General features: G+C 30.9%; 1 protein-coding gene across 1 annotated transcript in view; it reads left to right on the forward strand.

Annotated features, from left to right (window-relative positions):
- Positions 1–18961, forward strand: part of LOC129222648 (nuclear receptor coactivator 3-like) — a 126495-nt gene extending 107534 nt beyond the window's left edge. The window contains exons 17-24 of the mRNA XM_054857178.1: positions 257–466; positions 1527–1829; positions 3890–4109; positions 6429–6624; positions 8332–8422; positions 9493–9601; positions 10134–10225; positions 11854–18961. Coding sequence (XP_054713153.1) covers positions 257–466; positions 1527–1829; positions 3890–4109; positions 6429–6624; positions 8332–8422; positions 9493–9601; positions 10134–10225; positions 11854–11928 — 1296 coding nt within the window. The 3' untranslated portion in view covers positions 11929–18961. The remainder of the gene's footprint in view (positions 1–256; positions 467–1526; positions 1830–3889; positions 4110–6428; positions 6625–8331; positions 8423–9492; positions 9602–10133; positions 10226–11853) is intronic.
- Positions 18962–24339: the final 5378 nt, after the last annotated feature.

A 24339-nucleotide genomic window follows, 5' to 3' on the forward strand; every position in this document is an offset into this window, starting at 1 on the left:
TTGGAGTTGAATTTTTAAACTTTCTATAAAGGCTTTACATTATTTCCGACAAGCTAGTAAGGAGACTTTGCCTTTATTTCATTTGTGCAAACTTTGTTGATTGATTGATGGATTTGTTTCAACAAATAAGTTTTTAGGTATAAAAACTTCATAGCATGTCCCCTCTTAAGTCTGCATGTTAAAATAAAATTTAGCTGCCTATTCATTTATTTTTTAAATTTTAATTGTAACTGTAGTATATTCCTTTTTTACTTAGATGAGGCGTCAAATCCTGGAGCGCAGACAACTCTACATGGCACAGGTACAACAAAAGAGACTACTGTTGCAAAAGCAGCAGTTAGCCTTAAATACCAGAACAGCTGTAAATGAAAATATGCCAAATATACAGTCTCCTGCATCTTCACCATTCACTGAAAATATAAATGATTTAATGAATAACACAGTGGCACCTAATGTCACGTTACAGGTACATTACTTCAGCATTAAAAAAACAATTGTAAGAACTAAATTCTTCGTTTTTTATTGCTATTTATTTGTTTATTGTAGAAGTATTGAATCACTGCTTTTGTACTACTTTTTTCAATCTTGCCCACTCTCCAATCGTACTCAACAAAATCCCTAAATGTATCTTTATAATGGAATTGCAACAAGTGGCTATTTTCTTTTTGGAAAAAACTTACTGCTGAAGGTGGTGAAAGAACCAGGCAAACTCAAAAATATTCTGAAAAGTCGAAAAAAGGCGGCAAAATTTATTGAATTTGGTGAATGTTTTTTCAAATTTCAAATAAGTACTTTCAATTTTGAGAAAATTTGATCCAAGGAAATTAATCTATAAAAATGTTCATATTTGATTTTTTTAAAAGGAAAATTTAAGCTAATCATTATTCAGCTAATTCCCCCCCCCCCTTCCAGAAAATTGATTCTTTATTTCTACAACTTCAACTCCACAATTCAACAGACAGTTCAGCGGCAAAAATGCTGGGTGGGCACTAAGCCACTTTACGAATGTTGAGCCACAATCTGTTGCTGTGGAATTTAAACCTAAAATTTTGAAAGAAGTTAATTCTTTTGTATATTATGTGATTTTTCTGGAGGTTTTAGGGCAATTTTTTTTCTCTTACTGTCAAGTTATAAACCTAAAAATGCAGAATAAATTTTTCTTTTTAAATGCAGGCTTCTCTCTTCCCCTTGCTTGCTGCCTTGAGGAGTACATATATAGAAGCAATGAGAATTAATTTGTTTTTACAACAACAATTTTTTTAACTACCAAGGAATGTTCCCATTAACGTTCTCTTTTTCAAAAATTACTTTAAAATTAGGTGCTTTTAATTTTCTGATGGAAAAGTTTCGACACATGAATGAATTTCAAATAGAATACTTTACTGGTTACATAGTTTCGAAGATAGTTGCTTCAGCAAATTTTCTTGTTTCTGAATTGTTTGATGTAATTATGCATCCACTAAGCTTAAACATTTTGTAACTCAAAGTAGTATTTTACTTCAACCAGTTTTCATCTTTTATATCAGAGATCTGCAAGCATGCCAGAACCACAACTTTCACCTCGGTATGCCAGTGTTCAGCAACAAATGGCTGCTCCTCCTCAAAGCCCTCAGCAACTGTCACCTGGTCAGCAGCGACAGCCACCATCCTTTTCGCCACAGCAACAAGGTTATCCTGCAGGTTCTGGAGGCTACCCCCCTTCACGGTTATCTCCTCATATGCAACCTCAAGCTGGGGGTCCCACTCAAACGTGGGTTCAGCAGAGGTCTGCACAAAATCCTGCTAGCCTCCAGCAGCAGAATCCCATGTTAAATGCACAACTTTCACAGGTTAGTGTATAGTGCTCTTTTTCTTTGCAGAATTTCTTTCAAAGCTGTATGAAATTGGAAAGCACTTTTTTTAGTATGTATTAATAATTGTGTAATTGCAGTAGAATCTTGGTTAGTTAAAACTAGTGATATGCCGGATATCCGTGGGAAAATAAAGATCTGTATCCATATCCATTATATGTTTGACGGATCTTTTACATCCTGAAATTTCAACGTATGTTTGAATTCTAAGTATGGATAGGTATAAAAGGCTCTTAAATTCCACTTTGGTTTAAAAAGAAACCACAATTTTATTTATTTAAATTGTAAGGTATTAATAAAATTTTCTGAAATTAAAAAATATCAATTTTTAACCCCAGATGCAACAAAGAAGGGGTGAATAAGTTTGACATGTGTCTGTGTGTGGCATTGTAGCGCTTTAACAGATTTTGTTAGTTCTTTTTTCGTCAAAAGTGTTCTTAGCTTTGTCTCGTCTTTGTAGAATTTTAGTCACAGGAAATATTATTTGAGAACATACTTAGTGTTTTTAACGCTTCTGCATTTGTAACAATCCGGTGTGTCACTCTCTGGAATTAAAACTCTTTGAACCAAAGCCTCGTTGAACCAATGTCGGTTTCTTTAATTATTTTTGACAAGTAAACATTATCAGTTACTAAAATATTCACTTTTTCTTTTTAAATCTTCCAGAACATTTTTGGAACACTAAATAATTCCAGTTTTAAAAATGCAATCATTTTCCAAAATGATCAAATATGAAGGCAAACAGGTTTAAACTTCTAATTAGGTACGTTTTGCCAAGTTTTTCCCATTTTGATGTTTGAGTTGTCTCTAAACACAGTTTCCCTATAACCAAGTTCAACTGTAATTCGTTTTTAATTTTTTCTGGGTTGTATGCAACAACATTTACCTACGAAATTGTTCATTGCCATGGATGTCACTCTTCAGTACTGAGGACAGAATTCCATCTTTAAAAAGATCTGCAAGATTTCCATCCTTCAAGTGAAAGTTTATCTTCCTTTAATAAAGTCTAAAAAGTGTATTTAGTCACGTCCCACAACAAAATTAATCTATTTTGTTGATATATTTCAAGTTTAAGTTGCTTCCAATTATTATTTTAGTATAGGATCCCGAACTCAGAAATAGCTGGACCAATACATCCTTGAATATTGAACTTCAGCACTGTTTGGATTCCTACCAAACATAACTTGGTGGACGTAAAAATTTACCGAACTACAGTCGAACTCGCTCAAACCCTGTTTTAACAAGATCTCAGATTTAGCGAGGAAATCAGAAAGATTTAGTTGGTACCATGTTAAGTCTGTGGGAACAAAACTTGCTTTTAATGAGCAAACCCTGCTTTGTAATTCATAAAATGTCTGCTGATTTCCTCCTCAGAAAAGGTTATTCAACTATTGGAAAAGTTCTATTAACATTTTGAGTTCAACCGAAAGTTAGAGATAAGACATAAATCATGAGAACTAGTGATGACACAGTCCTTTTTTTTTTCATCGAGTAGAGGAGCATTTAAAAATTATATATTCGTGCCGAAGAGAATGTTATCATTTCTGAAATATACTTCCGAGGATATTGTAGTTGAAAGTTAAGAAAGAAAAAAAATGAAATCAACTGCTTTAACTGCAAATGTGAAGAATTTGAAGTTATATGACCGTCGACATTCTTGGCTTCTAAAGTGCAGAGAAACTTCAAACTATTTTGAAAAAGTGGATCCAAATGACGTTGTTTCTCGGATCCCACATTCCTTGAAAACAATTACAAGAAAAAGACAATACGACAGTTCAAATTTAAAAACTTTTTTCTTTGGTCCGTTTTTTACGAGTACTTGGTTTTTCCGAGCAAATATTGTGGTCCCTTCGCACTCATTATAAGCGAGTTCATGTTCAACTGCATCAATTTATGGGATGTTTTAGAAAGTTTATAAACTTTCATGGAAATTAATCATAGTTACTCATGAATATTAGATTGTAAATTTTGTAACTATTCATTTCTGCATAATTGTAGTTCAAATTTTATGTTTGTAATGGACTTCTTTTATCAACCAGGCAAGGTTTTCCGCCCAACAACAGCAGCAGACTCGTCAAATTGTTGTTCGTTCAATGCCTAGTCCTGGCTCTAGGAACTCTCCTTACTCTAATCCTCCTGATTCTCCATTTCATCCTCCTTCCCCTGGGGTGACTCTCTATCAACAACAAGCACCTCAACTGCCTCAGCAACAGCAACAGGCAAACCAGCAGAGATTACAAAGAGCTGTATCCATTCCAAGTAAGTTGTAAATGATTAAACTTTTATTATTCATTTATTGTTGGAGCACTAGTTGGAATTATAATTTCAAGAATTCTTAACAATGCTTTTCAAGTTATTGTAACAAAATTTTTCTTCATTAACTTGAAAGGCCTCTTGTGATATGAGTGTAATTGAAACGGGAATGTGTGTCATGATTGTTAACCACAGCAATATGGAAGTTATGTTTTTTTAAAAACTTAATATTCTGTTTTGAAGTTAATGTAGAAATATATAAACAATTTTCTTCAGTGGGCATTTATTTATTTTGTATTTGGATTCTTCAAAAAAAAAAAAAAAAAAAAAAGATAATAATAATAATTATTATAAATGAAAAATAAATAAATATCCGAAATTAAAATGGAAAAAAAAAACCTTGTTGATCTCCATTTTTTTTACTTACATTTGTAACTGATGAACTTATGCAGTTTAGTTTTGATTTTACATATGCAGTAAAATGTATAATGTTATGCTTTTCGTGAATGCATACTTTAAAAAGCTTCTGTTCACATAATTAAGTTACAAACAGAATGATTTTGGATTCAAATGCTGATGGAAATTTTAAAAGCTGATTTATCAGAGCATTTCTATCTGCTGAGAGAATTGAATAAACTGTAAAAATTGTTAAGACAGTTGAAAAAAATTTTTTTAATCCTTTTTCAAGGCTAACATTTGTGATGTTAAATATGGTGTGGGAAATGAAATATGATGCTGAATAATATGCAGATATAAAGATCAAATGAAGTAAATTAAACTTGTGCTAAGCTGTATAAAAATGTTTTTACTTGGTTAAAAAATAATTCTGGTTTGTTTTCATGTATGTTTTTGAATTGTTATGTTAAAAAGTAATTACATTCATTAATGCATCTCTAAATACAGTAGAAGTTCGTTTGGGGTTCAAGTAACCTTGACAGCCTTTATTGTTTTCTTTTAGTTGCAAGTTTTTTTTTTTTTTTTTTTAATTAGGCTAAAGACATAGCTCCTGTTTTGTCATTCTTTTTTACACGTTTTTCTTAAAAAAAAAAAAAAAAAAAGTATAACAAACTGAAGAAAAAGATTTTCATGCATAGTAATTTTGCTAGACAGATGCTAAACATTGCTTCCAGTGATTCACTCTTACTCCTTAGTGTTAATGCATTTTGGGGCGATGTTGCTAATTGGTTCATTTTTTTTGAAAGCATTTGGACTCTGTTATTAATTACCAGTTGAACGTCACACGAATCCCCCAATTTTGGTGCAGAACTTTTATGTTTTTTTGTTTCGTAATACTAGTTCACTTTTCAGTCATTCATTTTGGTTTTCACTGAAATTTGGAATTTCAAGATAATTAATCATATTGTCTTTCTCACTATTGCTGCCGCTAAGCAAACAACTCGATTTTTTTATATGCATGTTGCTTGCAAAGCTGTTAGCAAGCAATGATGCTTCATAAAGAAAACTTGCTTCAATGCTCATTTTTGTAACTCTGAATTTTCTTATTTTCAGCAGTTTTGAAATAGATTTGTAAAAAGCCAAATTCCAACAATAATGAGGCGGAATACAAGGCCCCCAAATAGGGGGTAAGTGGGGCTCAAGCCCCCCGCCCCCTTAGAAATTAAAGCTTCCTTACTTTTAGTACTTTTTTCTTTGCAAAAATATAAAATCATTTCTTCTCCAGCCATTAATGAATAAGTTATTAAAAATGTCAAACTTTAATAACAAGAATCTGTACTGAAATCGGTTTCTATGGAGAAAGTATCCTGCTAAACCATGGTGAAAATTTCTGAGCCCCCCCACCCCCTACAATTTAGCATATTCACACCCATGGTGGAATATACTGTCATTTTGAAAACATGTGGTTTAAAAAGGAGTTGGAAAGTTGTCAAAGAATAACACTGAAGAGAATGAAAATAAAATGCAACGAACAGATCTAATATCATTAAAAATAAATCTTTTGTGTGCCTATTGAGAATGGTTTGTTTCGAGAAGTTGTCATTTTTGTTAGAAGTTCAATGTCATGATAGCAAATTTTGTTAACTCTTAGTTTTATTCTAAAAAATAGCAAAAATAAATTTACTTTTTAGTTTCTTGTCTACACTAATACTTCTATATTTTGAGTTACACTTTAGTTACAACAGTCTTGGTTATCCAAAATTTGCTATTTTTCATAATTTTAAGATAGTTGAACTTTGTTGTGTTTAACTAAATCACTTTCTTTTGAGTAAATTATTAAATTATGCTTGAACATTTCAATTGAATGTAGATCTCTATTATTTAGTTTAATAGTTTTCCTTCTTTAATGGATGTAATGTTTTCTTCTAGACCGAGTCAATTCTCCTCGTGGCCTGCCGGCAGGTTTTGGGGGAAATGACCCTCTTTTGTCTCCTCAACCTTCTCCAGGAAATTACAACCCTCCAGTATCCAGCTTTAACTCTATGCCTGTGTCTACTTCATCTAGCTATAATTCTGACAATTTTTCCTATGAGCAGCAAGTTTATCCTGTTGCAGTTGTAGATAGGTATGCCAATTTAAACCATTCAATCGAAGTTCATGAATTCAAATTCATGACATTTCTTACTTGTATATATACATACATGGGTCTTTTCCGCAAATTGGTTAAATCCAAAAACTCCAATCCTCAGAATGCGAAATTTTGCTTTTATGGTTATTCTTATTTTTTGAAGTTTTAAGGAGAAAATACAGGAGATTAAGAAAAAACCTATGCTGGTAAAAAATAACCTTGTATTTTTGCTCAGCATGCTTTATGTTGTCCAATGGTTAGATACATTATATGTCCCATAAATAACTTGTAAATTATTTAAGCAACCAATAATCAAAATGGCCAACAGGAAGCCATTCCTAATTAGTAATTTGGTGATAAACTGACATGATTTCAAAACACGTTTTTTTCCCTTGAGTCAAAAAATTAATCAATTATAGGCATTTTTCTCTCATTTTTAAGATTCCGCCATTTTATAATTTCTCGGAATTCCTCAAAAAACTTTCAGCTGTATTTGGTTTTGACCAATCACTTGTATGATATATATTGCCATTTAGAATAGGCAATATTGTTTAAAACAGGTTTCCAAGCGCTGTGACTACCTGATGCTGTGTGTGTACTATTAATGTTAAGACTGTGCAGGAAACAACCCTTAGTTTTATATAATTATGGTAATCTTATTGGGTTAATATTGTATATATATCAGGTACCTGTCAACTCTACTGATTTTTACAGGAGTTTCTCCGATTTCGAGCTTTTTTCCCAAATCCCTGATTTTTTATTAATTATTTTATAAATCTTGGGAAACATTTTTTAAATTACAGAATTTCGCAAACAAAAGAAAAATCTCCCTTTTTTACTAAGGTTGACGCCCATTTTATCATTTTAATGACCAGATGTACTCCGTGGTTTGCATACCTACCAATAATAATTTTACTCATGAAATTTGCTCATTTTAGCTGTTACTATGCTTTTGAGCTTCAGTCCCAATTTTTTAAGCATTTTAAAATCCGATTGTATACAACTCTGTAGCACTTGTTCATTCTTGTGTACCATGCGATTACTGCTTAAGCATTAATAACTTTGTGTTGGTGATTATTTTCAACCCTTCCTATAACTTTTCGTTCTTGAAAACTTAAACGCTCATCTTTTTGCCTCCTCGAAGATTTCTATTCAGTTACATCCAAGTTAATTAAAGCCGAGACCATTCGCGAAATTTCATCATTCACTCTTAATGTTTACCAAGCTTACCAAATATATAGTTAATGGATACTTTCAGAAAATTAATTTTATCGAATAAGTATTGAAAACGTTTCAAGTTCAAATTAATTATTCAATGTTTATATTCCAAATAACAAACATATTATCTTTATTATATCCTTGAAATCCTTATTTTTTCCTAATTAGCAATGAAAAATGATTTTTTTTTCTTGGCAGGTATGATATCAGGGCTGTTATAAACCAATCTCCCCCTCCAGAAGAAATTCTGGTTTAGTCACTGTAACTGTGCACCTAATGTATAAAATTTTCTGCCTTTTAGTGATAAATATCTTTTCTCTATTAGTTTATTTAAAAAAAATAAAAATAAATAAAAAATAAAAAAACAGTTTTTGCATAAATGTAGGTGCATAATTTAATTTATTAATTTGTGATTCATGAAAATTTTTTTTGGCCAAAAATTTATTGTTGATGCAGCATGTGTTCATAAATGTTTATTTTAATTAGAAATCGAAACAGTGGTGGAAATGCCATGACCTCAGAATATGTCCGGCAAGAGTTGAGGGCAATGGTTGGTGCTAGAACCCAACAGCATCAGGTTAGTAGATGTGTTTTTAAAAATTTCTCATGGAGCATTTATATTACTTTTAGTTTCCTGGCTCGTGCGCAGAGTTGCATATTAAAACTAAATACACCATGTAATTCAAAACAGAAATCTGCACTTTTTTAATGTCTTAAATTCGAAAGGATATTGATGTTGTTAATTTCAAAGCATTTATAACTATCTTCTCTCCTTTTGTTAGAATTCTTCTAAATCAAGAATAAGTGATTAAACAAAATTCAATTTCCTTTCTTGAATTTTTGCAACAAAATTTCTAAAATTTCTAGAATCATTTATTTTAGGGAATTGATCTTTTATAGAGATAGACCATTGCAAACATTAATTAATGAAAGCAAGATTTTGAACCTAAATTTACAATTTTAAAACCATATGTATTTAAGTTTGAGGGTTATTACACATATTTAATAACTTCTAAATTTGTGAACTAGATTAAATTGTAAGTGTATTTTTAGTTTTTGATAATTTGGGGGTTTAATTACCCCCACAGAGATAAAATTTAATTTTCCAGAGGGGTAATTGAGTACATTGATCCAGTCATTGTTCCGTCAGAAAACAAAATTATTTAAAAAACATGTGTATCAAATCTTATCTGCCTAATGGGTAATCACGAGTGATTTATTAAAATATTTAAAAAAAACTTTTAGTTTGTCTTACAATGTTATTTGGCCAAAACAAGTGTTAAATAAATTTTCATAACTAAACAATCAATTGTCTCATTGACTACTTCTTGATTTAACATCAAATTACTAAACAAACAAGTATTTTCTTTGTCTGAATTATTAAATTTAATTAAAACTTTTTTTTAACCTTTTGTAGTTTAAAGATATATTATTGCAATATTTAGTTTTAGACTGAACTTACTCTCATTTTTAAGGGGGGGGGGTGCTTATATATTATCCACCTTTTGGCTAATAGCCTTAAAAAGGTTGGGAACTGCTGAGCTTATGTGCTGCTATATTTTCCCTCTTTATTGTATTATAATATGAGACATACTTCAAAGAAAGTTTCACTTCACAAAGAAATTACATTTTTCTTCTCTTCCTCAGGTGCATCAACAACAATTAGTCCAACAAATGCCTCAAGCAGGATCTCAGTCTACAAATCAGTCTCTTAGTCAAGCTGATTTCGATGCACTTGGATTCTCTCTTGATTTGGGTAAAGATATGCATTTAAATCTATTGTTTTTACTGTATTAAAATGTGCCCTTAGTGCTTGCTTGTTAATGTAATCAAGGTTCGCCGATATATATCATGTTATATAAACGATAATTATTTTGAAAATATTATAATATTTTGATATTTTCATTATTTTTTTTTTCAAACTACGATGTAAGCAACATAAAAATTATGAGCATTAATCAAATGAATGTTATTTATTTATTGTTAAAAATTACCAAAAAAGTAATGCACTATATTTATATTGTATATTGATACTTTATTATTATAATATAATAATCAATTTCATTTTATATTTATAAAATTCGAATAAATGTGACAATTTTATTAAAAATGCATAATTAAAAATTAAAAGTTGGTCAGAAAAAAATAAAATGCCTTATGGCTGTGCAGAGACTAATGATTCCACGGAAATTGTTCTTCATTAATACAGAAACTGATTTTATGAGCATATAATCACTATATTCCCTGTATTAAAAAATAGAATATGTTACATGTGTTTGCTTTTTTAGATGGCCAACCATCCTCTCCTGCATTGTTTCCTCAATCTCTTCTCAGTGTAGCAGGTGGAAGTGAAAACCAGTCACGCACCAGCAGTCCAAGGGTGAATATCAAATGTGTTTCTTCATAACTCTAGTATGCAAAAGCTTCAATGCTGAGCCTCAAAAAATTTGTCATAAGTTTTTAGTTTTTGAATTCTTACTTTTACCGCATGCCTTTAAATTAGTTATTTTAAATTTACAAACTTATTAAGATCATGTGTTATTTTATAAAACATTTTAGCTAGTTGAACAAACAATTCTAAACTTTTATGTATTGTATTGAATTATCCCCCCCCCCCTTTTTTTGCAACTAAGTTGAATGCAATGAAGTTGCTATAAATTTGTTTAAAAGGTATGTTATTTAAAAAAGCAAATTCTTCGGGCAGGTTTTTATGTTTATAAATCTGAATTCTATGCTTAGTAGTGATAGCTTTTCCAACATTCCTAAATGTATCTCAGACTTTTTTTTTTTAAATGTTTTTTTTTTCTTTTAACAGAGGTCACTTTTTTGCATTTTCAACAAATTTTGGTGCAGGAAGATTGCCTTTTTTTCCTAATTTTTGGATTTATTGATGATATTGTACTGTAAAAATGTGAGCTATATTAATATAAGCTGCAACCTTTTGGTATATGTTTAAAAATAGCATCACGTGAATCTTTTGGCAAACTTAGTGAAATCTTTTGATTATTCAAAAAAGGAGATGCTTTAGGGAATTAGTGCTCTAAAATATGAATGTTTTTCTGCTTTGCAGTATGAAAGTTTCAGAATTTATGCAATCTTTTGCACCTGGAAACTCCGTGTTTGAATTTCATATTTCTTCTCAGCAATGCTGTAGTTGAAAAAAAAAAAAAAAAAATGGGAGAACTTAACTTGGGGTTTCAGAGGATTCACTAAAAGAAAAAGTGGTTTGAAACCAATTTATTTTCAATTAAAAAAATATATATAAATTTAATTGAAAACATTTACAATATGTTTTCAATTTAAAAAAAAATAAAATATTTGGCGGGGGGGGGGGGAGGGCTCCAACCCCAGCACTGCCCTTACAGTAAAAAATTTAATAAGCAACAGTACAACTTCTGCTTGTTTCCAATCAAAGGTTTTGAAAAAAAAAAAAAAAAACTTGTAAGAAGGTTTTTTTTTTTTTATTTCAAGGAAATCTTTAGAATAAGTTCTATGTGTCAGTGTGTTAAGGGGTGTTGGACTACCTAACTCATGAAATTTGATGATGTATTAAGAAAATTATGATGTTCTCACAAAAATCACTTATGAAATAATAGATATGATGATATGAGCAATACTTTCTGAGAAAATGTACATCAAACTTTCAAAGATTACATTTTAAGACTAACACATTTTGGTACCTCAAAAAGTACACCGAAAAGCGCGCTATTTTATTTAGAACACAATTTTGGCACTTCTAATTGTGAAAGAGATTAAAGCAAGGCATTGAGTTACAGAATGTAAACATGCAATAAACTAAAATTAATGTTTTTTTTTTTGGAGATTTTTGGGTTCCAACAGCCCTTAAAAAGTTTTAAATGTGGCAGTTTTCAAGATTTTTGAATAAGATACATGATTACATCTGTTATTTGAAAATAAAAGTATTTTAGTAAACTGTAATATTCATGTCATTCACAAATTTGTTGAAATGCATTTCAAAACTGATTGCTCACAATTCTGAATTTCCAGTTTCAGTTGGAAGAACAACGTCCCGCTGAGCAAAAGAAATCCCTACTTCAACAATTGCTGTCAGAGCCACCATGAAATTATTTTTGATTTAGGACAAGAAGTGTACAGTGAGTAAAGTTGGCTGAAATACGCTTTTGTTTGATTTTTATGCCCGGCGCAATTTCTGGTTGTTGGACTAGTAATGTGCATGGGGCTTTGTGACAACTTTATTTACAACTGAACTGAAGTGAAAAGCCCCTTGGGATCATTCAATTCTCAGGAACAGAGCATGTGTTTAATGCTTCTTACCTTTTCTCGGCTCGGAGAGAAACAGACATTGGATATGAATTTTCGGCTGTGCGAGAGATTCTTGATTTATACTAACAAAAAAGTGTACATATGCATATATATTGTATACAGTCCTGTATACTTCATTGTAATATTAGCAGTTGCACAGTGCTCCATGATCACCTAGAATATGCTGTTAAAAAAAAGCTATTTTCTGCATTGTATTTGGCTGAAAAAATTGTATAGCATGTTTGTTGTGTTTGTGTGCATGTGTATGTGAAAGTGTAAATATAAAATACTTATAAAGAGATAGAAATATTGTATTTGCTTAGATTGTTCATTATGAACTTAAAGTATATGAGAAACAAATTGTTTTAGTGTGATTTGGCCTGTGTTCACAATGAACTGAAGTGAAAAAGGAATATGTGATCTAATTTGTATTTGTGGTTTTGTACAAAAAAAAAGTTGTAATAATTATTAAAAATGTAGATTATTGTAGAGTTTACAGTATGCGAAAAGTATATTAAATTTTGCTTGTACAGATTGTTAAAAAAATTAACATATTTTTGTATGCTAAAATTATTTTAAAGTAGCATTTATTTGAAAATGATATATAGATATATATATATTTAATGCGAAGAAATTAACAAATATTTTATGTTAAACTTCAAATTTGCACATTCCAGACAATACAAGGTAAAGACATCTATTCTTGACGCTACACTTAAAGCTGACATCAATTATTTATAAAACAGTTGTTTGCAGCTGAGAAGGCAAATAATTTAGATGTCTTTGTTTGTTATCAAGCTGTGACATCTAAACTATGTAGCACACTTCTCTGTCTAATATTTAAATAAATTACTGGTGTCAGCTTCAAATGTGGTGTAAGGAATAGATAGGTTACCTTATAGTTTTTTTGCTATACTATTATTATTATTTTTTTTAAGTTTAAGATTTTTTGTTGAACTTACTTAATGATTTTTTTTTATTTACAGCAAAATTAAAAACATTACATTTCTGCTAAATCATGCAAGATTTTTCTGACCCTTTTTCATTCTATGATTAATACAACTAATGATACGTTGAATATTTTTCTGGAAGAAAAATTTGATCTCTTCATCCTCGTGTAGGAACATTAATAAGTGAATTTAAATGAAAATATTATACTTCATAAATGATTAAAATAATGATAAATAAAGCAAAATGAAATCTAGGCACTATGGTTACACATTATACATTACATTGATAAATTGTTGAAACGGTCTTATCTTCTTTGATATAGGTTCCTGATGTTTTAAATAGAGTAGTAAATCTCTTAAACTACATAATTTATCAGATTTGCCTATTGCTAAGATCAAAGTTTATGAACTTTGTTGCATTGAATAAAAGATAACATATTTCTATGCAATTTTTATTAAACTGTTTTAAAATTTTAATGACTATTGATTATTTTAGTAATAAATTAAAGTCAATTTTATGGAAGTTGAATTTCATATAGCTGAAGTCTTGTTGATATAATTAAAAGATTATTCAATATAAATTTTAAAATATCTTTATGTCACTACAGGAACTTGTTTTGTCCTAAGGCTTGGGGAGGTCTGCTTTTTTTTTCAGATGTTTTAAAACTAATTTCTTTTACATGAGAAAAAGTGTTTATAGTACACAAATAATTATGAAGAATATTTATACCCAAATGCTCATGCATAAAAAGTATAATTTTATTTTGTTTTTAAGATGATACATGCCTACACATTTTTGTGCATATTGCTTTCGGAAAGAATTTCGTAAGTGATACAAAAAAAAAAAAAAAAAAAAAAAAAGAAACATTTGAAATGCATGTGGTTGAAAATTGTACCCTATTATTATGTATTAAAAAGCTGCAGCTCATTGTGAACACTTACATGTATGGTGAAAGTTTGTTATCATCATAATCTGTTCTGAAATGAAATTTGTCTGTGATTAGTCGCTTCAAAATTCTACCAATTTTGAAGAGAAACTTTGTAGATGATAATGGTAACAGTACAAATAATATTTTAAGTTTTTTTAATTCATCATAACATGAAACTGATAGTTGTACATTTTTGAAAATGTAGTTTCCTTATCATTTTTTTTATTTTATTTTTATTGAAGTGATTGTTAAAATAAGACTATAAACATGTTAATTTAAATGAAGAAGAGCAATTCCATGGTAGACGTATCAATTGTTGGAAAAAAACAAAACACCCTACAAAAATTGCAAGTATGTTAGATCCTTGTTTTATTGTATGACTTTTATTAAAAAAACATGGACTCTACTTCTATATAGTGCAATTTAATTTAGGACATTTCCAGCAACAATACTTAATTATTATCTTTTTGCTCAGTAATTTTTGTATCTCAAAACATACATTCATTACTGAGCAGGAAAATATTATTTCTGGAAACCTTTAAAATCTAATTGCATTATATGAAAATGTACTTCCCTGTTAAGTGCAAAAGTCGTATCCGCAGTTAAGTTCAAAATGAAAAACTGTTTTGTAAAGTTTTAGGTGTCCATATATTTGATTCAGGTTTTCTATTTTTTAAAATTTCTTTCAAACATATTTCCCACTCACAAATGACCATAAAACATTTTACATAAGTAAAATATGTTATAACCCTTTTCAGCAAGGGTCGTTAAAATTTTTGAAATATGGTGAAAAAACACTGAGTGGGTGTAACTGTTCATCTAGACATAGATTTTACAATTAAAAAAAAAAAAAATCTCAGTGTGTGGTTTCCCCATTTATTGACACCTTGGGCTGGAAAAAATGGTGTTTATCCATTTAAAAATGAATTAAAATCTTTTATGATGATGAAATTGAACATCTCTGGCAAAATGAAGTGAAATAGTGGACTGTTTTAGAACAAATTTAAAAATTCAAATCTTTACAAAAAAAAAAAGAATTTGGGTTCAAAAATTAGGGAGATTCGAACAAGAAATTGAGACATCAGAAAAAGCTATTTTTGAAACGCTACCATTCATGATCGTTAAAAGAGAACAAAATACTACCTATGCTGTAATTTTTATGGTTTTAAAGATTGTGGCTTAGTTTACATCCTTTTTTGTGACTATTCCATCAGAAGGGGATAAAGAGCCACCTTGTGCCAATTTTGATTAAAAGTGCAGATAGGACTTTTGTGCTTAGCAAGGCAGTATAGTTTATGTTCTTCATAAAGTTCCTGTAATGAAACTAGGATCTAATATATTTGGAATTTAAGAGCGTTTTATGCAACAACAGATACATTTCTTACCGTGGAATTGCCCAAAAGTGCTTGGATTTGTTATCCAAGCATTATGAAAATATATTATTATATTTATACTTGTTGACAGTTGTGTAAAAAATCAGTATTTAAATTATACTGAGAGCTGTTCCTTTTTTCACGAAGTGGCTAAAATTGATTGGGGTGAGTGTTAACATGCACTTGTTAGAGAACTCAAATGTTTGCTCTAGTCTGTAGCTTTCCCCTTATTTCCAATATCCCTGTTGAGACTTCATAGTTTAAATACTGCGTGGCTAAAAACACCAGTCTATACATTAAAGTGAGCAAAAGGAAAAACTTCAAGTGAAAAATGTTTGGTCCAAAATTTGTAATATAACAGCTTTTGTAGAAGTATTTTATAATTTTATAAAGAATGAGTCAGTTTAATACTCCTCGATACATTCCCACAACAATTTGCAGGTTTGAAATAGAAAAGGGCACACCTAAGAGCTTTTGGGCCTCCAAGACAGCTTGAAAGTGCATTATTTTTTAGGAAGGTAACTGATGCTGGGCAATATTTAGCAATCGGGAGGCTTTCATTTGAACCAAATAACAATAGTTGTACATTTTTTCAGTTATCTATGAATCTTGTTCATGTTGTTTTTGTCCTTTTAATATCCCTGTTTATTGATTATGGAAATTTATATTTTGTAATACTTGGTCAGTCTTGTGATGCATTAAAGGTTATGCGTCCTCTTATTGAGCTATCTATTTAATTTCAGAATTTTCAAATAGTTGTGCATATTAGTATGCATAGATGTCAATTCTTGGTCAAGATATGAAGTTTTATATATGAAAAAAATGTGGTTAATTTTATGAATATTATAACGGTTATTATAGTGATAATGGTAAAATAGTTAAAATGCTGGGAAAGTATCGTAGTGCCCTCTGATAACACAAGTTTCAATGAATATCAATAACTTTCCTTGATTTACAAAGCATAAATAGAATCATGATAAAAGACAAACTTATAACTTTCTTTGTAATTATCAAACTTGAAACCTTGAGCGACATTGTTTCAAAAAAAAAAAGGATACAAATTTATTGTGTGTTTAAGAGGTTACTTCAAGCTATCATTTAAAACACTCATATGCTTAATGTGAGGTAGAAAATGAGAAGCTTTTTTATTTTTTCAAAGAGCTAATCGGAACTTTTGTAATTCTACCGAAGTACTAAACTACTGCTGCAAACCATTTTTTTTTTCTTTCAGCCCTACGAAAATAGTTTTTTCTTCTTTCTAACGTATTTTCTATATAAAACCAAATTTTTCATATGTGTAAAAAATACCTTATTTTATTCTACTTGTCATCCGTTTTTACGATTAATTTTATTTCTTTTAGTTCAAATGCTTCTTAGTGAGGTAATCATAGTACTAATTAATATACTAATATTAACTGTGAAATACGAATAACAAGATTCATGGATATACTGAACTATATATAGTAAATGATAGAAAACCAAAAAGTGTCCCATAACTTAGTGTGTGATAAATTAAAGCCTTCTTTAGGTGCAGTAAATTATTATTTAAATGGGAGAAGTTAAATATTTTTATAAATAATTCTATACAGTGCAACAGTTCTAGAGCTTGTTCAAAATGCTGATGTTATGTTCATGTCTAATGGCCCCATTTTAATCTCTTGTTAAAAATATTCTATTTGGTTGAATGTTACTTTTCATATAACTTGATTGTAGTTATAGCTTCAATGAAGAAAATGTTAGCATTTGACTGTTTACTCTCAAATCCATTAAGTGATAAGTAATGGTCCAAAAAAACCTAATGCCAAAAGAATTATTTAGCTTAGCTGTGAATGGTGCATTTTTTATTATAGCTGTGCATGACAAAGAATATTTCTCAAGAAATATTTTTATAATAGAATTAAATTGCTATACTTATAGGTCAATGCAAAATCCGAACTAAACTTTCAATTCACTATTTTGAAAAAGCTGGAACTGCGAGTTAAGTGACCCAAATTCCATAGTTTGGATGATCGACTAAAACTTTAATCGAATGTTGGATTTTGAAAGTAGTTCTAGCATTAAGAAACATGAATTACATCGCTTGTAGTGTTTAGTTTTGGTGAACTTTCCGTGAGAGCCTATATTTATATATTAGTGAATAAATCAAGGATAGCATTAGATTTGTCAAAAAATTGAAAAAATGAAATTAGCATGGTGCCTTGTTGAAATATTTCATATAGTAAATCATTTTCATAAGTGCTCTAACTTTATTTTGGAATGGCTTTTTAAAGCAAGTTTGAAAATCTAGCACCAAGTTAAGCAGCCAATATATAAACACTGTTGCTGGAAGATCAAACAAATGTATTAAATTTTATAGAACATGTAATTTAGGGATCAACGAGCAAAAATAACTTCTTCGCCCTTTGCAATAATATCTCTTTTTATGCGTAAAATATTTGTGTTGCTCCTTTACTAATGCTAGTTGAAGAACAATGAAAATTTTTAAAACTCATGCACATAAACAAAAATTTAATTATCTCGTAAAAGTGGGGGGGGGGGAGAATATTTTATTTTGCAATATAAATTTAATCATATATGCAATGTGTATATACATCTTTTTTTTTAATTGGGAAGTTTAAAAAAAAAATTTAACTGCATTGTTTTAATGATTTATTTACTATTTCAAACACTTTCTTCAGAAAAAAAATTGAATGACTATTTAAATTTTTATTTTGAAAAGATTTTACCAACGTCATTTCAAATCCTAAAATTTTGCCATAATACTTCTGTAATTTTTTAATTATATTAAGTGAAGATGTTAACCTCTTTAGTGTAAGTTATTGAAAAGAAAAGCATGATGAAGTTGAAATAATTATTTTTAAAATCCTTTAATTTTATATTTTCCTTTCGATCAAGAACCATAACTCAGATCTTAAAACGCATAGATTTATTTTTAAAAAAACGGACACAAACAGCATAGTTAGTTATTCAGGAAAAATTTTACTTGTGTCTTCCAGTACAGTCTTAGCTGATATTGATTTCCCCCGTTATTATTGCTCCATTCTCGTTTACCCTCCTGCCCTTCTAGCCCTCAGTTTTAGAGAAAAGTAAAAAGGATTAATATTTTTGTAAATTATTTTAAAATGCGTGGAACTACCTAGGAGAGTTGATTATTTTTCAAGAATCATAAACAGTTGTTAGTATCATTTGTTTTCACTCATTGTGTAAAACCTTCATCTTTGTATAGTATGTTTAGTGCAAATTGAACCACGAAGCACCCAATTAGAATAAGCACCCAATTTTACTGCTACCAGGCATATACTGTCTGTGTGCACATGTGCATACATAACATGATTGTAGACCTGGTTGATGAAGTGACCAGTGATTAAATTATTAGTTCTGTCATTGTATATTCTATGTGACCACAAAGAACTGCAGTATTTGTTTTTCTGGGAATGTGAAAACTGCTTAGTCGTATGGGAAACATTTTGAATATAAAAACAAATTGGTCATATAAAACGCTTTTTGTATAGTTTGAATTCATCCTCATTTAATATTCTCAGATTAACTGTGAATTAATAAAATGGGTTTATATACTGTTTGTGAAGAATCTTATTTTTGTTTTTACTCACACATTCACACTGTCAATCACACAATAGTCCAGTCAATGAGTGCTCAAAACAGGGGTGTGGCGTGCAAGGAATATGGGATAATTTTTGACTTCAGAATATTGTTAGGGGTAGTTAGTAAGTAAACATACTAAAAGTCCCCACCCCTACGGAGTGAGCTAAAGGTAGGAGGGAGGGGGGGAAGAAAATTTTGGGTTTTTCAAGAAAATGTCGGAAACGGTGGAAAAATTGCATTTAAAATGAAAATTCAAGCTAAATAAACTTAGTATGAAACTGTTTCTACACATTTTTGTCAAATTTTCAATAATTTTCCGGGTATATGTTATGAAAAACCGATGATTTTCGGAAAAATTCTCTCTTTGTAAAACATTTGCTCCTAGTGCCTCCCAGGATCAATATTCATGAAATTTGTGTATGACAAATTTGTAGAGCTTTAAATTTCCTTCAATTTGATATGCTGTTTTGTTACATTTTATTCAACCAATCAAAAGTTACAGAATTTCAAACACGCAATGGCAAAAAATTTCATGGCAAATTTTTTGCATAAGTTATTTTTGCAAAGCCATAAATAATGTCACCCTTTTTTTCAATATTTTTACCTCCCCCCCCTGTCATAAAATTAATTCTACAAGGTACTTTTCATAAACATATTCATATTTAAAAAATGCTTGATGTCACACTTCTTACATCCTTCCACACTTCTTAAGTTTTTTTGTTTAGTGGATAGGAGTGATCTAACTTAGGTCCCAAACCTTTGCTTCACCATATTTGTTCTTTAGAATAAAGTTATGGGCAAAAAACAATCCTTCCCCCTTGTCACTAAGTTGCAATTTCACGAGCCCCCTCCTCCCCCCTAAACATCATTTGTGTTGTAGTAATCCACAAATACTTCTTTATTGTCCATCAGGATTGTCTAATTCATTGAAGAAAGAGGAAGTGCGCGATCCTTTTGAGTCAGTTTGAAATTTGTGAGTGGCAAGTGTTCCATTTTTTGCCATGAAAGTGCATGTTTGAAATTCTGTAACTTTTGATTGATTGAGTAAAATATAGCAAAATAGCATATCAAATCGAAGGAAATTTAAAGCTCTACAACTTTGTCATTGACAAATTTCATAAATACAGATCCTGGGAGGCACTAAGGGCAAATGTTTGACAAAAAGAAAGAATTTTTCCGAAAATCGATTTTTTGTAACATATACCCGGAAAATCATTGGAAATGTAACAAATATGTGTAGAAACAGTTTCATAGTAAGTTTATTTAGCTTGAATTTTCATTTTAAACGCATTTTTTTTCCACTGTTTCCGACATTTTCTCTAAAAACCCAAAACTTTCTTCCCCCTCCCTCCTACCTTTAGCTCACCCCTTAGGGGCGGGGGCTTTTAGTATGTTTACTAACTACCCCTAACAATATTTTGAAGTCAAAAATTATTGCATATTCCATGCATGCTACAATGTGTTCATTGACTGGACTACAATATCACATACAAACGACTCCTCTTCAATCGGAATTGTAAAGCGTGGCTCAGTACTGTTGGCGCTCAAATCGAAACATCAAACTCTGGGAAATGAAGAGGGGCTTTAAAAGTTCATATTTCATCAAATTTTCTTTTAAAAAAATCAAATTTTAGTATAATGATTCTTTTGTGTACTGTCAAGTTTTCTAAAAGTTTGATAAACCAGGACGCAGCAGAGAGAATTCTGTGTTATGAGCCAAAAACATGCAAACAAAATTGATATGTTTGATACAGCGCCGTGTCCAAGGGGAGGGTTTTAGGGGTTAAACCCCTCCCTTGGGGGGGGGGGAATAAGCAAAATGAAGAAAATGTATATTTGACTTAAATTTTACTTTAATGAGAAAGTTTGCGTTCAGCGTTTTTATTTTATTTTAATTTTCTCTCTGAAGTTTTTTGCGATTTACAACTGCTAAAGCCTTACAAACTGATGTAATATTTCAGAAAAAGTATGGCGGACGAACCGCTGAATGATCTACGAATGCAAAGAAAGAATATTGCTTATTGTAAGGAGCTTATGGTGAATTTGCCATATGTTACATCTATGAAGATGCATTAGTGATTGTGCTTGGCTATGTAATTTGCATCTGCAAAGAGCTCTTTCTTGTTTAGTTTATTAAGCATTATTTCAGAACATAACAACCTGATATACATTCTACATTATAAAAGAATTTGTGAAGAGTTTTTAATACTCATTGCAATATACTACATAGTAAACAGATTTAATTAAAAAGAAGCAAGCAAAGTTTGACTAAAGCGAATCTGTGAAACGAAGGAATACTTTGGTAACTTGTACAGCTAGAGGTATCCTTCAAGAATACAGCAGTCCTTACATGTGAATAAACGCCATACTGGGATCGGCAATTTGTCGTAAAACTAAAAACTGTAAGGGGGTTGAATTCTCCCCCCCCCTACTGGTAAGATTAAAACCCCTCCCTTTATGAAAATCTGAACACGTTCCTGATTTGATAGAAATGCTTATTTATATCTTCCTGAATGTAAATGATACTTTCACAAAAATGTATAGAAATATTATATACAGTAAGTAAATTAATTGCTGAAATTTACTGCTCATTCGCAGCTACTTGTAATGAAGGATTATCAAAAATTATTTTAGATTTCATCAGTTTCCTGCTAGTGTTCTAAATGCATGGGTGATTTAATATTTATTGAAACATATCACTCAACTGAAACATGTCTTTAATGCGACAAAAGGTTACAGAACAATTGTTCTTTTATTTCTCGAAAAATTCTTTAAAATGTGAATTCAGGTTTTTTTTGTCTGCCGTGAAATGAACTCCTAAAATATTAAAATAATCAATTATCCAACGTATTGAAGCACAAAACATGCAATTGATTATTTTACTTTTCAGCACAAAGGTATTTGTTATTCAGTTGTAGTATCGTTATTTAGTTGGCTTAAAGGGGCCGGGCCGTACGTTTGCACTCTACTTTCTTTTTTCTTTCTTCTTGTTTTGAATTTTGTATTTGTTGTATCTAGTTTTGAATTTTGCTTCATTTTTCTTATTTAGTCTTGTTATTGTTTTAATTTTATTTGTATTTTTGATAATTAATTTTTCTTATGTGCTTCAGTTTTTTTGTTGCTGTAATGTCTCAAATTAATAGGTTTTTGTAATCTTCGTATTAAGAAGCTTCGTTTTTTGAATCATTTAAAATTTCTTCAAGAATGTAGATGCAGGAAAACTATTCCGAATTTTATTTCTTTGAAATGTAACTTACCAGGTTCTGTAAAAATTGATAAAGTTATCTTTTGGTCGAAATTGGCTCTACTTAGAGCAGGGGCGGCAAATAGGGGGGTCGAGAGGGGGCGGTCGCACCCCCAAATGTTTTAAGAGGAATGATAAAAAATGAGCAAATTCAATTTACGTAAATCGCCAATCAAAGTTAAAAAAACAAACATTCTTGCTGGTTCTCCGTAATGGTTGATGAAACTTGACACATTTCCAGACAAGAGCATTATCCGTTTTTTAAATTATTAGAATTCATCAGGCCTTTACCGGCTTTTTCAGAAGGAGAAAAATACTGACGAAGAATAATGGTTAATTCTAACGAAAGACGTAATTTTCTCATATGGGCTAAATATCTCGTTCAGGGCGGTCATTCCAAGCTCGTCAGCTTGCGAGATCGAGATTTTCGCTCACGTGATTGGTTGTGACGTAGAAATGTTGCAAAGTAGTATTCTAATCTACTCGAACCTAGACGCAAGCTAAGTTTGAGTAGAATAGAATACTACTTTGCGACATTTCTACATCACAACTGATCAAGTGAGCGAAAATCTCGATCTCGCAAGTTGACGAGTTTGGAATGACCTGATTTTCACAGGAAAATTCCGTGGTATTTTACATTCATTGTTACGCTCATACTTTAAGTGTGTCAATTTAATGAGTGTTCGTCACTTTCTTCCGCTAGAAACACATTTCAGCTGCTCAATGCATAGTATGCTTTCATAGATGCTCTTTAAAATTACATACTATTTTTGAAAAACATATCTCGCATCAACAAATATCTTTTATGAGGGCTCTTTAACTATGCAGTTCTCCCCCCCCCCCCCCCATATCATGATTACTTGCTGTTAGCCAATATGTGCTTTGTTTCATACTGAGGTAATTCGTATTTAAGAAACTCGACCTCCCAAATGAAATGCTGAAATGCCGCCCCTGACTTAGAGCTTCGATCCAAGAAACTAGGAAACGCCTCTCGTTTATTGAACGTGAGCTCTATGATTTGCATCTCTCTATTTCAAATTCTATTTCTGATTTTGATGATGTTATTAGAACTTCTTGGTCTAGAACCCTTCGTTCTTCGGAGAATCATCAACTTGTTTTGAAAAAGAAATTAGCTAAATTTTGTTAAAATTCGAAAGTTGTTCCATCGGAAAATTTAAAAGTGGTTAATAAAAATGTTATCAATATTTCTAGTGTTCCTTTAAACAGCTCTCAAATTAATGCTCTAAAATGCAATAATAATTTTGCTGGTATACGCCCAAAATGTCGCGGCCAAAATGTCGCGGGCCAAAATGTCGCGGCCAAAATGTCGCCGTCCCAAAATGTCGCCGGTCCAAAATGTCGCCGGTCCAAAATGTCGCCGATCCAAAATGTCGCCGTTCCAAAATGTCGCCGTCCCAAAATGTCGCCGGCCCAAAATGTCGCCAGTCCAAAATGTCGCCAGTCCACAATGTCGCCGGCCCAAAATGTCGCCAGTCCAAAATATCGCCGGTTCAAAATGTCGCCAGTCCAAAATGTCGTCGGTCCAAAATGTCGCCGGCCCAAAATTCGCTAGTTCAATTGGTACGAAAAATTTAAATGTACGTTGATGCTTTTCAGCATAAAAGTTGCGAAAGAATATTAATTGCCTTTCAAAGTAAGTTCCTTCAAAAATTCCAAACGTTTTCTCCTGTCTTAATTCGTAAGCATTAGATTAATTCCAGAAAATTAATAGTTTTCAGAAAAACATACGTTTTTCTGTATACTATTAAGAACGTAAACATGCGAAAGGCTGCTGCAACGGATTTCTCTTTCTCGTTTAATCTGATTAATAACTAGTATGTTGTGGCCATCACGAAACTTTCTTCTATATTTTTCTTTTTTTTTTCTGATCCCTCCCCATGCTTGACGAGGAAGCAATATTCCCAACAAAAACAATATTACACATGATGCAAAAACTTGACGACTATCCCAATGTCTGAATTATTGCAAAAGCAAAGCAAAGAGCGAAAATTGAAAGTTATTTTAAAAGCCTTGCTTGAATTAATTACAAATATTTTATTTGTTAACAAACATAAGATGGCAACAGTTAAAAATTTTAAATCATTGAGATA

Source organism: Uloborus diversus, chromosome 5 (assembly GCF_026930045.1).
Source record: "Uloborus diversus isolate 005 chromosome 5, Udiv.v.3.1, whole genome shotgun sequence".
Lineage (NCBI taxonomy): Eukaryota > Metazoa > Arthropoda > Arachnida > Araneae > Uloboridae > Uloborus > Uloborus diversus.